At 40.1% G+C, this 17,056-nt stretch overlaps 1 protein-coding gene across 5 annotated transcripts in view; it reads left to right on the forward strand.

Annotated features, from left to right (window-relative positions):
• Nucleotides 1-17,056, forward strand: part of LOC121304393 (rho GTPase-activating protein 33-like) — a 40,283-nt gene that overhangs the window by 2,467 nt on the left and 20,760 nt on the right. Inside the window, exons 1-6 of one of the 5 annotated variants that reach the window (XM_041235502.1) lie at nt 724-1,124; nt 6,656-6,724; nt 9,127-9,161; nt 9,477-9,568; nt 14,013-14,097; nt 16,406-16,492. In XM_041235502.1, the coding sequence (XP_041091436.1) occupies nt 6,661-6,724; nt 9,127-9,161; nt 9,477-9,568; nt 14,013-14,097; nt 16,406-16,492 (363 nt within the window). In that variant the 5' untranslated portion in view covers nt 724-1,124; nt 6,656-6,660. Of the gene's footprint in view, nt 1-723; nt 1,125-6,655; nt 6,725-9,126; nt 9,162-9,476; nt 9,569-14,012; nt 14,098-16,405; nt 16,493-17,056 lie in introns of those variants that run through there. The other 4 variants (XM_041235501.1, XM_041235504.1, XM_041235503.1 and 1 more) reach the window with 4 other exon arrangements.

A 17,056-nucleotide genomic window follows, 5' to 3' on the forward strand; every position in this document is an offset into this window, starting at 1 on the left:
TAAAATTGTACAACGAACATAAATTCTTAACTTTGTTTTTATAAACTACTCTATTTAAAAAGATCAGATTAGGCAAATTATTAGTTCAATTAAATCAATCCACATTGACGTATAGCTGTATCTTATTTATGTTTGTTTGCAGACTGCTGGCAGTTTAAACACGCCTGTATAATTATTGCGTTGCTTGTATTAAATAGGGTAAATCTTTTACATAAATGAATTTATATATATATAATATAGTACATCACATATATGTATATTTATAACATATATATATATATATGTATGTGTGTGTGTGTGTGTGTGTGTGGGTGGGTGAAACTCTTAGCCCGTGGTTTATCAATCTCTCTGAGAAAGCTGTCCGGTCAGTACATGATGCCATAAAACACAGCAACTAAGTCGAAACAGAGCCAGTTTTGTGCTCCCAGTCAGCTGCTGGACTATATCAGCCTGCTTGAGCCTCTCTCCCAGCCTCCCAGTGCATAATATCTTTTGTCTCTGGGCACCTCAATGAAACATTTTATTGGGGGGGGGGGGGGGTTTTGGGGGGACAATCAAAGACTAATGCTCCACAGGGGGATTTTTCTGACTACGAGGTGTCCCCTAAACTTATGAAGTTATTTGGATCTGAAGGGTCAAATCAACCGAGACTCTTTAGTTGGCCCATCTGGTAATCAGATCCGTAGAATTTTTTTTGTTTTTTTTTTTTTTAAACAACCCCCCCCCCCCCCTTCGAGTGGATTGGTAGGTCCGAAAGGATTCAGAAGACGCTGATGTTGTTTGCATGATGAGAGCCGGGTATATTGTTTGGGGGCAGTTAGGCAGACAAGGCGAGGGTTACTAAAAGAAGCGTGCTTTTAAAAATGCACCGTAAACTGTGTCGAAAAACTGCAGTAGCAACCGCGTGATACCCGTGCTGGTTTGAAAGGAAAGCCTTTGAAGGTTGAACTGAACGCGTATGCCATAAATGCAACCCCGGGAGCTGCAAAATTGCACCGTCTTTTTATTTTTTTTTTATATTGTATTTATATTTCTTGGAAAGGAAGCCGTCGCTGTGTTAGAAAAATGTAAGGCGGTGGACTGATCGTGTGCATTCAAAGAGCAAATCTGGATCCGGAATGGTGGTGAGTAATTTAGTAGCGTTAGCTGCAGAAGCATTGATGCTAAGTTCTTAACTCATTGTCTGTCTATTGCAGACGCTGAGAGATGGGTGTGCAAGGGTACAGTAAAGCGCCAGACAACAGTACGTTGATTAATTACGTAGTGCGTTTAAACTAGATTAAGGAACATCGAGCTAGTCCGGTTTATTTTGGGTGTGTTATTTTATTTATTTTTATATATGTATAATTCTAAAGCCGTCGACCCACCTCGATTTGAAATGACAGAAACAATACTTGGCAACTCAAGCGGTTTCAATACAGACCTGCAGTGAGGACCAGTTACTACTGGTAACATTATAATATATTGTAGGCTATACCGTGCGGTGGTGTTTCAAAACCAGTGGGATCGGTGAAGGAGAGACAGGTGGACGTAATTGCAACAGAATATATGGACATTTGAAAATGTAATTAGAATTGATGCAAAAAAAAAAAAATGATCTTTTTCCAATATATGGGAAATAGGACTCCACTAATGTTGCATTTTGGCCAGGATAGGATTAGACAAATCTGGGTCGACCGTACGCGGATTTCTTGCGTAATGTTAAATAGTTCATATGTACGGTGAGTAACGGTAGATCTGCCGGGAGAAATGATAGTAACCGCTTTCAGTCATAGAAACTTGCGTTTATTTGTATTGATAGTTGAGAAAACGTGACGAGTTTCTGATGCGTTATCGTGTCTTAAAGAAAGAAAGAAACGGATAATCCACTTTTGTAAAAACCAGTAATACTACAAATCAGATCTTGGTGGAACGGTAACAAAATGGTGGTAGTATAAAATATCTTGCCTTTAAAAAAAAATATTCTCCAAATGCTTCCAAAGATACATCATTGACGTTGCCCGTAGTTCTGACTGAACGCATCCTGAATTTGTTGTGTTTTTAATTCTAACCCTATGGCGATGTAATGAATGTTTGAAAAAGTGTCCAATTCACGATCATCCTGTGGCCTGTGGGACATCTTTCACTTCTTCCTGGTGTGTTTGGAATTCAAGCTATTTAAAAACGCCCTCCTCATTATGTAGACCCTGTTTACATAAATCCGCTCCTTCATCTTCTTTCTCTGACCTTATTTTGGCACACATGAGAACCTGTTGGGATAATCCGAGCGTAAGTCAAGGGTTTGGTACTAAAACAACGTGAAAGGCCATAAGAAAATCTTCATATTCCTTAGTCAAATAAGAACAAATGGGGGGGGGGGGGGGGGGGGGCAGATCTACTATTTCACTGTATTTACTGAAGTGTGGGATACATCTTACTGACCAACTTCATTCTGCATCCTTATAGTTTTTCCTCTTACCAGAGTACAATTAAGCAGGGTTGTGTAAGACTCAAACCCGCAGGCATTCGGCGTGCATTCTGCCCTGTGCCTTTTCATACAGCCTGTGAAAGTTACAGAGACAGCATTGGGTGCTTGTTTCCAAGGGAGACTCCTGGAATGCCGATAGGACTGACCTTTGCTTTAGATAAGGAGACCCAAAACATTTCAGATGTACAAAAAAAGGTCTGTGCTAGAAAAGCAAGAAAAAGAGGATCTGCTTTATAAAGATGTGATGTAATTCAAAAAGAGCCCAGAGGGGGGGGGAGGGAACCATTTGGGGCTAATTTGCACCTTCCCCCAACTTTGAATAGATGGCCAAGTACACATGCTCAGGGCTCCTCATTCAGATAGAGAAGGCCAAGTTTAGGTTTGTGAATGGGCAGGTAACCAGGGTGATTCAGTCCCAATTGTGCCTTGCTTAACTTGGTTGTGTAGACCACATCTGTATTGGAATCGCAGTTAGTGGATTTGTTGGAGAAACTTACAACAATTGAAAGATAATCAACCATTACCAAGAAAACAAATATTTATAAAATTGATACTTTTTTTTTTCTTTACTGACTAAAGGTTGAGAATTTGCACAGTGACCTTGTCATAACCCTCCTCTTTCTCGAACAGTGTCTTCCAGCTGCTACAAGCTTCTTGTAAAAAGTCTTAATTTCTCAAAGCCGCATCAATGTTGTTGCTGCGGGGTTTCATATCGTGGCGTATTTCAGTTTGGATTCCATGTTGCTAAGTATTTTAAATGTGTCCAGTGTGACTGATAAGAGGGATTTGGTCAATGTCTTTAACATGACACATCTCAGCCCTGAAACCTGCTGCCTAATACAGCAAAACAGACGGGCGCATCTGTCTGTTACTCAATTCTGTTACCCGAGAGACTTGCTTAAACTGCTCTATCCCATGCGTTTGTCTTGAAAGTGGAGGAGTAGATCAGCTTTACTAAACCACATCACCAAGTCTGTTTCTCAGCAAACAGGATGAGGAACACTTGCTTATAAAGAAATATACAATAAACTCCCTGCTTCTAAGTAAGACCAGTGCCAAACGAGACTCAGTTAAAACCATTCTCTGTCAGTCCCTTTCAAATTGAATACAATTCTCCCTTTATCAGAACAGATATGAGGAGTCTGTTTTACTCTGTGCTTCTGGGATTCCATTGTACTGAATTTGGCTACACGTGGGAGATAAGATATTGAAAGGTTTGCTTTTGTGCATTTGAGATCAACGGCACCATATCAAAACTCGACCCTGCAGAACTGATCACAACTTGTTCTTTTCTGAACTATACAGTGTCTGTCTCCCTGCTGAACTATAGGGGCAGACAGCGCTGAACTGCAGACCCTGCTCAAAGGATCTCCCCAGAACAGAGTGTGCTGCTTGCCTGTGATGCACTGCCATGGTGCTCTGGAGATGCCTCCTATTCTCACATACTGCAGATAAAAGAACAATGGCCCTTCATTCAAGTGTCGATTCTGGGGGTCAGAGCCTAAGCACCTGCTGTGTACATGTCCTGAGTTCAGGGTGGGGGAGGAAGGGAGTGTAGGATTGGGAGCCTCTGGGATTTATGCAGTGTCTTGGACCGTTGCCGTAGCAACAGGCCTAGCTACAAGAAAACGTCGTCTGTGAACTTGCTAGGGAATTAAAAGGAGGTCTTGGGAGAATATGACAGCCTTGTTTGTGACCCAGTTCCCTCTCAGATGAGTGTGTTTCTCATTGGAATTGAGAGTTTGTTTATTGTGATAGCACATCGTAAGAGTTGATCGTTCGGGTGAAAGTGGAGATTAAGGAGGTAGATGATATATACTGTGTATGCTTATAGAATGACTTGGAAATATTATGCGTTCTGATTGGCATTCCAAAGCCGTGTGGTGCAAACAGTTCAACCTATGGTTCAGACCTAATTCAATAACATGCATTACAGTCAAAGTGCATTTGAGTCAACAGCTTTTTAAAAATTCACCACCATTGGAACTGCTAGATAGCAGGCCGCTTGGAGCGTTTACAGGCCACTTTGATATTTAGTTTTTTCTCCCCCCATAAGTATTCATTGGTCTAAACATGTCAAAGTAAAGGGAATTGTACACATTTACATTGTCAAGGTACAGAGCCTGATTACTGTAGGGGAATAGTAATTTCAAGCATCAAGTTTACATTCAAACATGAATAAAATGATGCAAGTAGGCAGTTTTATATAGAAAATGAATATATTCAAACTGCAATGAATTAAACATTGCACCTTCTTGTGTGTTACTGCTTGCAGGTCAGAAGTAGTTCTTGCATATATTTTGTGAGTTCAGATTATTGACTGAATAAAGCGAAATTGAAGTCGGCAACAAACGTATGAAGGCATGAAATGCATCAGAGCGATAGGGGCCCAAAGAACACGTTATTACTCCACGTTCAAAAATAACTGATTAAAAAAACAAAGCTATGAAGTGGAGCAGGACAAAAGTAGCTCGCAAAAGCAAATGTGTTGCGAAGCAGCTGTGATGATAAGAAACCTTGGCGCTACGTTTTGTAATTCAGGGGTACGATTAAGGAAAAGTAGACCTTTTGGCAAAGCCTTCCTGTAGAACACTGTTCGACATAAACGAGATTAGTTTAAAAAGAGCAGCAGTTTAAGTGATAGCAAGTTTCAAACTGAAGACATCTCAGGTTTGAAAACATCATACGAATTGTTATTAATGTGATTGCCAGTTTAGGAGGCTATGTGGTCCAGTGGTTAAATAAACATGTTTGTAACCAGGTCCCCAGTTCAAATTCCAGTTTGGCCACTGACTCGCTGTGTGACCCAGAGCAAGTCACTGAACCTCCTTGTGCTCTGTCTTTGGGGTGAGACATTGTTGTAAGTGACTCTGCAGTTGATGCATAATTCACACACCCTGGTCTCTTATCTTATAAAGCGCTTTGTGATGGTGGTCCACTACGAAAGGCGCTATATAAAAAATAGACTATGAGCCAGCTATCTATACAGGTGAACACAGTGTGTCTGTGTGGTGCGAGGAAGCATTCTCTTTTGCCAGAGCTGACCGGGCAACCTTATAAATGTGACCGTGCAGCTCAATGGGTCTTGCCCAATTCATTACGATTGCTCCAAAGTACATACTTTGCTGTACCTCCCTCACGTTGCTGTTTTACAAAGGGGGGGGGGCAGTGGGTAAACTCACGTTGCTGTTTTACAAAGGGGGGGGGGCAGTGGGTAAACATACCGAGGTTAGTCTCCAGGGTGTCTCTTGAATCGTGCTGCCCGCATGCTTTAATCCATATTGAGTGATAATACTGTAGGCCCAAACGGCTATTTCAGTTCTGTTTCGCTTGGTAAATAGGGAGCTGGTTTTGAGGGGTAGCCCTGAAATTGACTAGAAAAGTGATGGTCTCCCTCAGAAATGACTATTTGACTAATCAAAGCCTTCCGTTCCAAAGCACTAGCAGAGCAACTCTTTTTGTTACCAGCAAAATAGTCAAGTTTTTGTTAGATTGAAGCATCGACTAAAGCTGAAGGAACACAGTCACACTTTCAGGAAGAGTATCTTGTGAAGTCTGGTTCCAGGAGACCTAGTTTGAGGTTGCTGTCTCAAACCCCAAGTCTTCCCTGGTGTGCCGTGCTGTGGCTTGAAACCTAGTCTCCTGAAGCCAAGTTCCAAGCCACAAAGTGGCTCCGTGTTCCTTCAGCTTTAACATTGTCAATTTGTGAAGCAAGGGTTTGTGGTTTTTCTAAATCGAGAACGGAACCAAAACCGATGTTGTAGTAAAAATTCCAAATCGAACGACACTGGCAACAAAAACTAACATTTTTGTACAATGAAAGTGTGGGCATTCTCGGGCACTTCTGATTTTAAGTAAGTTTTTTAATCATAGGGTCCTATGTATTATATACTAGCATTATATTGCTGTTTTTGTTGCTGTTTTAAACTAGTGTTTTTTTCCAATGTGAATTTAAGGACCCCTTTTATCGCGACTTACTACAATAAAAATATACAATTTAAAAGATTTTAGGTACAAATTATTATTTTTTTTTTTTAGAGCCACTGCTGTTTAGTTAACTGAAATAGATTTTGTTTATGCAGACTGCCAAGAAGTTAGTAGTTGGTACTAATGTGAAATGAATGTTTAGTCTGTTGAAACAGGGCTGTTCTAAGTTTATTCAGAGCAATTTTCTCTTCTGGTTTCAAGTCTCAATGCCCCAATGGGTTCAGCACTGCACGAAGATTGTACGTGCAATGAGTCTGTCCGAAGTGGGAGGTAAGTTACATTTTTACGTTTACTTAAAAGAATATAATGAAACAATGTGCACAAACCAGTACTGTTTTCAAAAAGCGGATTTCTCAATGAGCCATTGTTTTCATTTCCTTGCCAGTGTTCAAGCACAGTGTTTGTTGCACAAGATTTGTAGGCCCGTATCAGTATTTTCTGTGAAGGGCCTAAAGCCAGCTATCGCTTTTGAGATCTGTATTTCCACCTTACCTGAGCTTTCAATTTTCACACCCAGAATGGGCTGGAAACAAGTATTGTGAGCGTGGTTTGTTTTGTTATTTTATAGGGCTCTACTGTGGGCGGCAGAGGTGAAATGGAGCTATGGCCGAATGTTTTGCATCAACTAGAATTTTAGCGTTTTGAGACATTATTTAAAACAAAGTATAACATCAGAATTTAGATATTTTATTGTCATGATATCGCAAGTGTCATGAATATAGCTGCGGCAATAGAAGTACGATATTTCATGTTAGATTTTGAAATGTCACTTTTTTTTTTTTTTAATTTGTCAGTGTTTTGTGAAGTATGTTGGAAAAACCTGCAATGCGCAATTCAATAAATTAAACATTCCAAAGTAAGCTGAAAATACTTCGTCTTTATGAATTCAATCATAATAATTCTGTAGGGTGATGCAAAACTTTTGGCCATAGCTGTAGTTCTAAAAACCACCCTGCGCCTAAGTTACAGTTTCTAAGGATGACTGACTTAATGTTTTGGTTTGCTTTTTTGTTACCATTTGTCTAATCGACTGAGCGGCTTGCATTGCAGTTCTCATTTTGCTATTTCCTCTTTCTGTAGCGGGCGCATGCAGTACGATTCTAGTGTGCAGGTTAATAAGGGAGCATCGAGGAGAGAATATGCAGCCAAGACCAATTTTGGTGGATTTAACTGGAAATGCAATTAAAAAAAGCAGTTTAGAGATCTGGTGCCCTGTACTCTGTCTTTACATAGCATTTAAATAGTGGCATCCAGCTTTGTTCCTGGCTGTTCCTTCACCAAGATGGCCACCCGCCATTAACCCCCTCCCACACACACGCACACACCCATGTGCAGAGCCTGTGCTGCCATATGTCCGTAGATATCTTTTTGTAAATCCTTACTTTCATCCCTGATAAACAAATAGAAACCTCTGTCAGGACCCTGTCAGTAGAAAGCCGTTCGATGTGCATCGAGATTTTGTCTCCACGTCCTTCTGTTTTGCTTTTGCTGCTGTTTTCCCAAGGGACGCGCTGTAGGCTGACCCACTTGCATTGCCCTTTTTCATGGAGTTCGGTCAACGATCCTCTACTAAAATATTCATAGCTGATTTAGCAGTGTGTGGAGTTGTCAGATAGAACAGAAGACTGCGTTGAAGGAAGGCAGTTGTTAGCAGGTTATTGTGCCAGGAGTCTGGTTGAGTGCAGGATGACAGCATGTGATAGTCTGTCAAGCCTGGCTCTGGTGAAGAGCCTGTAGTCTCCATGGATCTGATTACATGAACCTTTTATCGGAGAGCAGGGAGTGATTTGAATAGGAGATAGGTCAGGTGTTTGGTTAGTCTTGGTTTCGTTTGTAGATAAACGTGAACGCTTGCTTCCCTGCTTTTGCATCTTTCCTGCTAGTGAATTATAAGGTACATTATAATTCTAAAATAATTATAAAGTACTGGCATGTTTTTAAACATGGCTTTATACATTGCCCCTTCCAGGAACTATTAAGTTTTATTACTTTGTTTTTAAAATTGACTGCAGCCTCTTTTTTTTTTTTTTTTTTTTTTTTTAAACTATTGCAATATTTATTTAAAGGAGTAATTAAGTCTTATAAACATCAGACCTGGGATCAATACTGATTTTATATTCATACTTCAAATGTACTGTAAAAACAGGTGTATAAGTCACACCAGTGTATAAGTTGCCCCCTGCCCCCCAGAGACAATAATTTCAGAAAAAAGCCCGTAGGTCACACCGGTGTATAAGTCGCTCCCCCCTTTTTAGCACCCCCTACAAAAACCTAGAAAATAGACTTGTACAAAGGTTTTTACAGTATTTGATATGATTTCTAAGTAATTAAATATTTCAAGTGTTTGTTTGATAAAATATTTTGGTTTCTGTTTCAAATATATTTAGAAATGTGTTAGATTGAAATTGTGTGCCAGGCTAAAATTTCATAACCATAAATGAAAACTGATGAACCCGGTTATTGAAAAAAATATGTACTTGGGATTATTGGATCCTATTCACTTCACTTTAACTTTGAGTTATTAAAATAAGTTTCTTTCAAACTTATATTTAATTCTTAAACAGTTAATCAATCTGTGACTTGACCCCAAATGAATCATGTACGTTGAACTTTCTTGTAAAAAAAACATCCCTTTTATGTTCCAACACTACTCCTTTTGAAAATTTTTAAAGGTAATTTGCCATATTCAGTAAAACAGAAGTTATGGGTAAGTATTTTCTTTCTTTATTGCACATCGCTAATAATCACAGTCAAATAAACCTCAACCGAAATTAGAAAATTTTGCTTCCTGGATTCCAAATCATTGTGAGCTTAAAAAAAAAAAGAATATATGTAATGTATATATTTTTTTCCCACCTGATTTAAGTGTCCTGCTCTCTGTGTGTAAGAGATTATCATCGCCCATCTTCGCTGAACACTAACTCCGCTGTTCTCCCTGCTTCTCTCTCTCTCTCTCTCTCTCTCTCTCTCTCTCTCTGCCTGTATTTTAAAGAAAGTGTTGTTTTTTTTCTTTGTGTTTCAGGCAAGGAGTACAGATAATCTTGACAGCACGGGGGACCCCCTCTCTCGCTCCGTGGGGACAGTTGCCACCGTTAAAGGGAAAATGAGCAAAAGGTGAGGCTCTTCCAGGTCCATTTGCTGTTGATGCACTGTGTGCAGTTAGTGTCCTGCTATCGCAACTTCATCTGCCTGTGCAAAATACGGCAGGCAGTTTATACCTCTTGCTAGGTACCACTGTCCCCCTTTTTATTGTGTTTATAAAATGTTGTCTCTGTCATTAATATGAGAAGCAATGGTATATATCAATACATGATAATGCTACTTCGCTGTCCTTTCTGCAGTACACCCTCTCTATAATGCCCTTCGTTATAACGAGCCATCGGCTATAACAAACCTGGTCCCGAGACCGCAAATAAGAAAAAGATACTGTTGTAGCGTGTGTGAGATCTGTGAATTGCAAGAACGCGTGGAGCAGGAGGGGCTGTGTTTCAGCCTATGGGTGACCGGCACGGAACACGGGAGCTGCTGGTGATTGGCTGTGGAGTGGGACGAGGCGGGACTAGCTGGGGCTAAAGACCAATGGTGGGGGGGGGGGGGTGTCGGGGGGGTTGTTGTTATTATGAAGCAGAGACAGACTAGCTGCACCCTGAGATTACTTTAAAAAGTTAGTTAGCGACCTCTTAATTGTTAGTTAACAACTTGCAGGTTGTCTTTGATCATTTATTCGTGTAGTAAGAATAACCCTGAATCAACTGAAGGCTCATTCTTGTAGCGTGAAGGATTTTTGTTAGACTGTCCACACACTGTCAACATCCTGGTCTGTACGCACGGGATGCCACCGCGCAACAAAGTTGCAACAAAGCTGGAAAAAATACTATATTGATCGTTTGAAAAGAAGCAGTAACGCAGGCACGTCTCTGTCGTGAGTACAGGTTGTCAGAAAGCAAAAGAAGGTTGTCAGAAAGCAACGAAAAGAAAGGATCTGAACTTTTCATGTCGGGATGATTTGGAGTAAAAGCTCGATTTGGTATTCTTGCATGTTGGATTAAGATTTGGTGCGCTTTGAAACGATTCGTGTCAGATTGATTTTGAATAAAAGTTCAGCTTTAAATTGGGATCTGTGTTTAATTTTTTTCTTTTAACTCTAACGAATTGAAGAAAGTGAAGGCAGAATACTGAATCTGTTCACTTACTCCAGCAGTTTATCCTTCATTTTGATTGTCCTTTTCGCGATAACGAACCCCTCAATATAACGAACAAAAGGCTTGGATCCCAACAGGTTCATTATAGCGAGGGTGTATTTATTATTATTATTATTATTATTCTATTATTACCCCATAGTTCTGTATGTTTTAGGTTGTTTTTTTTTAAATATTTGTCATGTTGGGGAGCTTCAGCAGGCTCTGTTTGGTGGTCAGCTATATTACCTACTTTTCACATTTGTAAATACTGTACTGTACACCCCAAAATGCAGTGTCTTTCAGTGCAGTGTTGACCACGAAAGTGTATTGTTTTACTGCATTGGGCTCTGCCAGCTGTTACTGGTTGACTGAGATGTGAATATAATAACCGTTTCTTGGCTTGGTGAAAGCGACTACAGCATTTGGAAACGGCTGTTGTCAAGTACTATAATGTACAGCTGTGGTCAAAAGTTTTGCATCTCCTAGAATTTTAGGATTGAGACATAAAAAAAAAAAAAACACATCGACATAATTTTATTTAGCATCAAGATGATACTGTCAAAAGTCTGCTGGAAGCTATAATAGTAGTACGGTATTTCATGTTGGATTTCGAAATGTCGCACTTTCTATTTTCATTTGAAACGCCATTAAGAAATAAGACAAACGTGTCAGTAATAAGACACCTGCCCCATTGCCTTGGCTGCAAACATCAGAGCTATCGCTGTGATGAAAAAGTGGATGACATGACGTTAACATAATTGCCAAGCTTCAAGACAATTTAATAAGCGATTCTCCTGATCTGTGCAAAAATGTGTGCCAGTGGAAAAGGGGTTTGTTTTCACTATCAGATCTGTAGACTCCAGACTGTATAATCAAACAGCAAAACCACACATGCCTGCAAGCAAGATTACAGCCACGGTTATGCAAATAACAATATCGGAGCATCAGAATTTGGGATCATTCAGAATAAAAATATGAAGGAGGGGTATTTTAAAGCTCTTATGCGCAAGGGTGCAATTGCAGACCGACATTTCTTCTGTCTCGTGTCCTGATTTCAATGATACTGAATCGCTTCACTTGTATAACAATCATTTGTTTTAGTTGTGTGTGTGCCACGATGAATTATTACTGCCCTAAGCGATAGGGATTGTGTAAGAGTATATCCCAGACTTACATTTTTAGGCGCATGTATTTTGAGAATCGCTTGAGAGTTGTGATGATAATTGATACAGACGTTATTTCTCACAGGACCATGAGGGGGTTTATAATGTAGGTCATGGTAACCTTTAAATGCGTCAGTTACTGTATGGCATTGGTGGGGGCTGTCTGGACTCGCATGGAAGAGAGCTGTTGTAATGCGGTACATTCTGAGATTTAAACAATGCATTTTCACCAGCTGGGGATGCGTTTGCCTGGCAGGTGTACCTACCTGGGTGTGGTACATCTCACTAGAAAACTCTCCGGTCGTCATGAAACTTGCTTGGGATATTCTTTTGGGCAAGAGTAAGGGGGGAGATCTCTGCTGACTCTTCTGTTGCATTCATAGTGCTGCAAGAAGAGGGCAGTCGCCTTACAATATCCGCCTGTCGGTCCTGGCGTTGACATGGAGTGGTGGGAGACGGGGTGTGTGGGCTCCCTCTCTCTGAGAGGCGGGCCTTGGGGAAGAGGGATTGCTAGCCGTATAAAATAACGTCCTGCAGTTCCCTCAGGTCTGCCCTTGAAAGACAAAATTACGAGCTAGTGGAAGCTCAGCTCCAGGACCGAGAACGGTCGGAAAAGAGAAGAAAACAAATGAAATATTACTAGCGGGGAAGCCCTGGGCAGACCCCACGTACGTGCAGGAAGCAGGCTGAGGGAGTGAGTGTAGGATGGAGACCCGGGCCATGCGGTCGGGGTAACGCTGCCGAGGTGAAGCACCTTTTTTTTTTTTTTTTTTTTTTTTTTTTGTAGGTTTTATTACTGAGTTTTATTTTCCCTTTTTCCTTTGCCTTTTGCCTTTTTTGAGCACCTGTGAGTGCTCCCGCACTTTGATTGTTTACCAGCATTGGTATTCCCCTGGTCCCGTCTATCATCGCTGGTAGTCAGGCCATGGACAACAGCGCCCTCTAACGAAAGAAAGGGCATTAATAAAACAGGGCACCTATGCGGTGTTTCAAGTACACCTTTCTGTCTCCCGTGTGTACGTGAACTATAACACCCTTCCACAGCAAGTTATTGGGGAGTACCTCAATCTAGTAGTACTCTCTATAGCGGCAGTAAAGGGCTGTGACCTATATGATGGCGAAAAGCAAGACAGAATTAAAAACCAGATAACGCATGGAGCAGTTCATATTTGTAAACCCTAGCAATTTTTCTTTTAAGATAGCATTGCCATGTTCAAAAACCTTTGTCCGCCCACGAGTGACCTCCTATTTCTCCTTTTGAATATATGCAAAAAAATTTTAGCAGAAGAAAAACCTGTAAGCAGCTTCAGCTTCATAAAGCGCCTTTGGCAAAGTCAGTTTATTTACTCCCTCTTTGGGTATTTAGATCCAAATAGCTCTGTAAAACCAGTTCTGTGAACCGCGATTGGTTTTCTGTCAGATGTATCGCACTGCGCAGTACAAAATGCAAATAGATTTTTAAACATTAGAATGTGGCTTGGGGCAGAAACAAGTTTTATTCATCTGTTTATATTGGAAGAGCACCACGTAAGGATTCAGCACGGACTCGAACTTCGTTACTCTCCAAGTTTTATTTGTAGTGGACTTGAACCATTTTTTTTTTTGTCGTGTGGTAAGCTAATTACAAAAAAAAAAAGCACACAGCTGTATGTGGGAAATAATGATCTAGTTAAATATCATGCTTCCATCTGCACAAAATCACATGCAATTAAAACTCCTACCAACAGTTCCATCACAGCACTCTGCAATCTGAAACTAGATGTTACCCCAAGGATCAAAAATGATCCATTATATAGGGCATGTTGAATTCATTCCTGTTTGTAAACTCCATCAATATTTAATTGATGGTAAAAAAAATAATTGACAACTAATGTTTTAAAATCGAACATCCTTATAATTGTTTTGTGAAATAACTTCTTCCATCAGATCTAGTTCGGTCTCTGCCGACCCAAATCCTTACTGCTGTCAATTCAAAAGCGGTTTGTTGATCTTGGTGTTTTGTTGAGTGAAAGCAGTAGCGAGTGCCTCGTCTTTACCACAGGATGCAAATTCAGGTTTCGCCCGTAATGTTCAAAGAGGAAACGGTCATACTTTTGAAAACAAATTTATAGATGTGTGTTTTGTTTGTTTGGTTTTTTTTGGGTAACAACAACAAAACTGTACTGTTACAATAAAGATTGAAATGGCTAAGTCCTAGTGTCTGTTCCTTTTCAGATTCTCTGTTGTGAAAGGACACTTCCCCAAACTGATAGACTGTGCCCACTTCCACTACGAGAATGTGGATTTCGGGCCTATCCAGGTAGGGGGTCCTCCTTTCTTTCTGTAAAAAAAAAAAAAAAAATTCTTCATATTTGTGTTTTTTTTTCTATTGCAAGTATTAAAAGTATTGTAACCAGCCCTTTGAACTTTTTCCCTGCGTCTTATTTGCAAAGGAACGTTCTTGCAATTCCTTAGTGTTTTGTGTTCACTGTTAATTTCTGTACATTTTTATATTTATTTTGGACAAGCTCCGTTTGCTGTGCAATGGTGTTTGACAGACAAATGGAATGTTTTCAACTCGCTCAGGAATGTGGCCTAAGCCATTTAAATAAGTAACATTTACAGGCCTTAAGTCAAGTAAGATTTAAAAAATCTGAGTTTGAAAACTGACGTTAATGTTTGTAAAATCTGCAAAAAGAGGTTCAAAATGTCTCTAGACGTACAAGTAATTAATTTCTAGTAGGGTTCATAAATTCACCAGAAATGGTCGATATCATGTTTGTCAGTTATCAAGTGTTGATTATTTATTCAGTTGTAAAATATTAATTCTACAGCAAGAAGTGAGAGAACTTTCATTTCCCAAATCTGTCAAACATTTCCTTTTCAAATAATAGGAAGATTTATATGTATTAGGTTCTGATGCTGTCCAATACTATATACACAAGTACAGTCCTAAATCTTACAGGTTCGTTGGTATACTGGTACTGGTATATGTATCTCCTTCATGCATCAGTAAATGTGATATTTCTATAATGTGTGGCAGAGAGTATTGATCAGACTGTGGCACTCAACTGTACTGGGGTTTTAGTACAGAGGAGGTAACAATGCAGAACTGAGAATGAAGTGTTTAGTTTTGGGCAACAGCATAAGTAGCTGGGAGGTAATTGGTTTTACTGAAGTAAATTACAGTGGTGTCAGATAAAGACAATGAAGTTTGTATTGACGCAGCAAGACCCTGTTTAAAATGTCAAAAGCTGTCCCGTTAATGATCTAACCAGTGGTTCTCAATCCTGGTCCTCAGGACCCCTGTGTCTTCTGGTTTTCGTTCCAACTGAGCTCTCAATTAATTAAGCCTTAAGACTGGAGTAAATGCTTTGAAAATATGGCCCATGATACACTCTGGTCATGATATGAAGAAAATGAGCAGTTTTTTGACCAGTAATAGCACTGGTCTGTTCATGTTACATTTGAAATAGGCCTGCTTTTGATATAAAGCTACATGTCAGGGTTAATGGAACCTCTTCCAGAACGCAAAAATTCACTGGCAACAGAGACCAAGGTCTTGCTCTGCCACCATATCTTCAGAACTATTCAAAGCAGACACGTCATCTCTTTTCAAACTAAAAACAGCCTGTTCAGTTTTGAGTAAGGGTGCTTTTCCACTGCTTTCTGGGGTCTTTTTTCTGAACAAGAAACATTACCTGTAATCTGTTGTTTTGGAGACTGATTCTAGCAGGTGTAGCCAAGTGTACAGTATGTAGATCTCTGCTCTTGGAAATGGACAGTTGATTTGACTGCTGCTTCTTTGAGACCACTGGAACAGTGAAACAGATGGACAGATAATAATTTAATGCAAAATATTCTGAGCTATATGGCCATTAAAACTACAAGAACATTTATTATAATATAATAATCTTTATATAGCGCCTTTTCATAGTGGACCACTATCACAAAGCACTTAACAAGATAAGACTAGGGTGTGTGAACTATGCATCAGCTGCAGAGTCACTTACAACAACGTCTCACCCCAAAGACGCAGCACGAGGAGGTTCAGTGACTTGCTCAGGGTCATACAGTGAGTCAGTGGCTGAGCTGGGATTTGAACTGGAGACCTCCTGCTTTAAAGCCTGTTTCTTTAACCACTGGACCACACAGCCTCTTATCAAGTTTGTTTTTGAACTTTGATTTTTGTTGATTTGAGTGTGTTAAAATAATGGATTACAATTTACAATACCCAAAATATTCAGAACCTTGGAAAGCCACACATACATGAAGTCAACTGGTATGTTTTATCTTGTGTATTTCTGTTCATGGAGAGAAAGAGAAAGGCCAGGACACTACTCATTTGCAGCCTACTGCCACCTAGTGATGGTTCGGGAGCATAGCGCCGCATTCCACAAAACAGGATGTTATATTAAAAGGCATTCTCGCCCAGGGATTCGGAACATGACATAATTAAAATGAAGTACAATACGGATACTTTTCCTTTACCTGAAAAATATTTGACCAGTATTTAAAAGACGTGTCACTGTGGAGCATTGACTAGCAAATAAAAGCAAAACATTCTGGTCAGGCATCGGCATTTTCATTTTAAAAGGTTTTGTGTTTGTTTTTTTGTTTATTTTCAGTTGCAGTTTGCAAACGATCCAAGCAATGACTGTTGGACCTTGTCTCCTGCTAAGGACGCTGTCTTTCTGGTGCAGGTCTCCTGCCAGGTAAATGGGTTCTAGTGCCACGTTTAAGTCATAAGATGCAACAAGATCGCATCACAACCATGAGCTTCTACAATGACATGGTAATGGTGCAAGGATAGTGCATCAGCTGAGGATCCAGTAACGTGGTGCTGAGGTCAGGCAGGTCCAGTGCAGAGCAGGATGGGATAGGTCAAGAGATGCATTCTAAACAAGTGAGTCTTGAGGAGGTTTCTTGTTCTGTCTCCTGAAGTCAAGATCATTGCAACACCTATTTTTAAAGACAACACTATTCCACTGCCCTTGCTAGTGCATGAAAGTGTTGCAGGACCCCTGCAGTGTTTGCAAGAAACACTTTACCTTTGCTGTAGCACACTCCCAATAGTTTTTAGATTAGTATTTTTTTTTTCCATACATCCTAAATAAATAAACTAGGGTGTTATTTTTTTGAACTTTCTCGGGAATGTTCACCAGGAGAGAAGTTTTTCTTCTAAACATCGCAGTGCACCCAGCTTCCACTCCCTTCCTCAGCAGTGCTGGCGCTCGGACTGGAAGGAGTGGCATATAGAAGGCTGTGCATAGGGTTAC

The sequence above is a fragment of the Polyodon spathula genome, chromosome 37, assembly GCF_017654505.1.
Source record: "Polyodon spathula isolate WHYD16114869_AA chromosome 37, ASM1765450v1, whole genome shotgun sequence".
Classification (NCBI taxonomy): Eukaryota; Metazoa; Chordata; class Actinopteri; order Acipenseriformes; family Polyodontidae; genus Polyodon; species Polyodon spathula.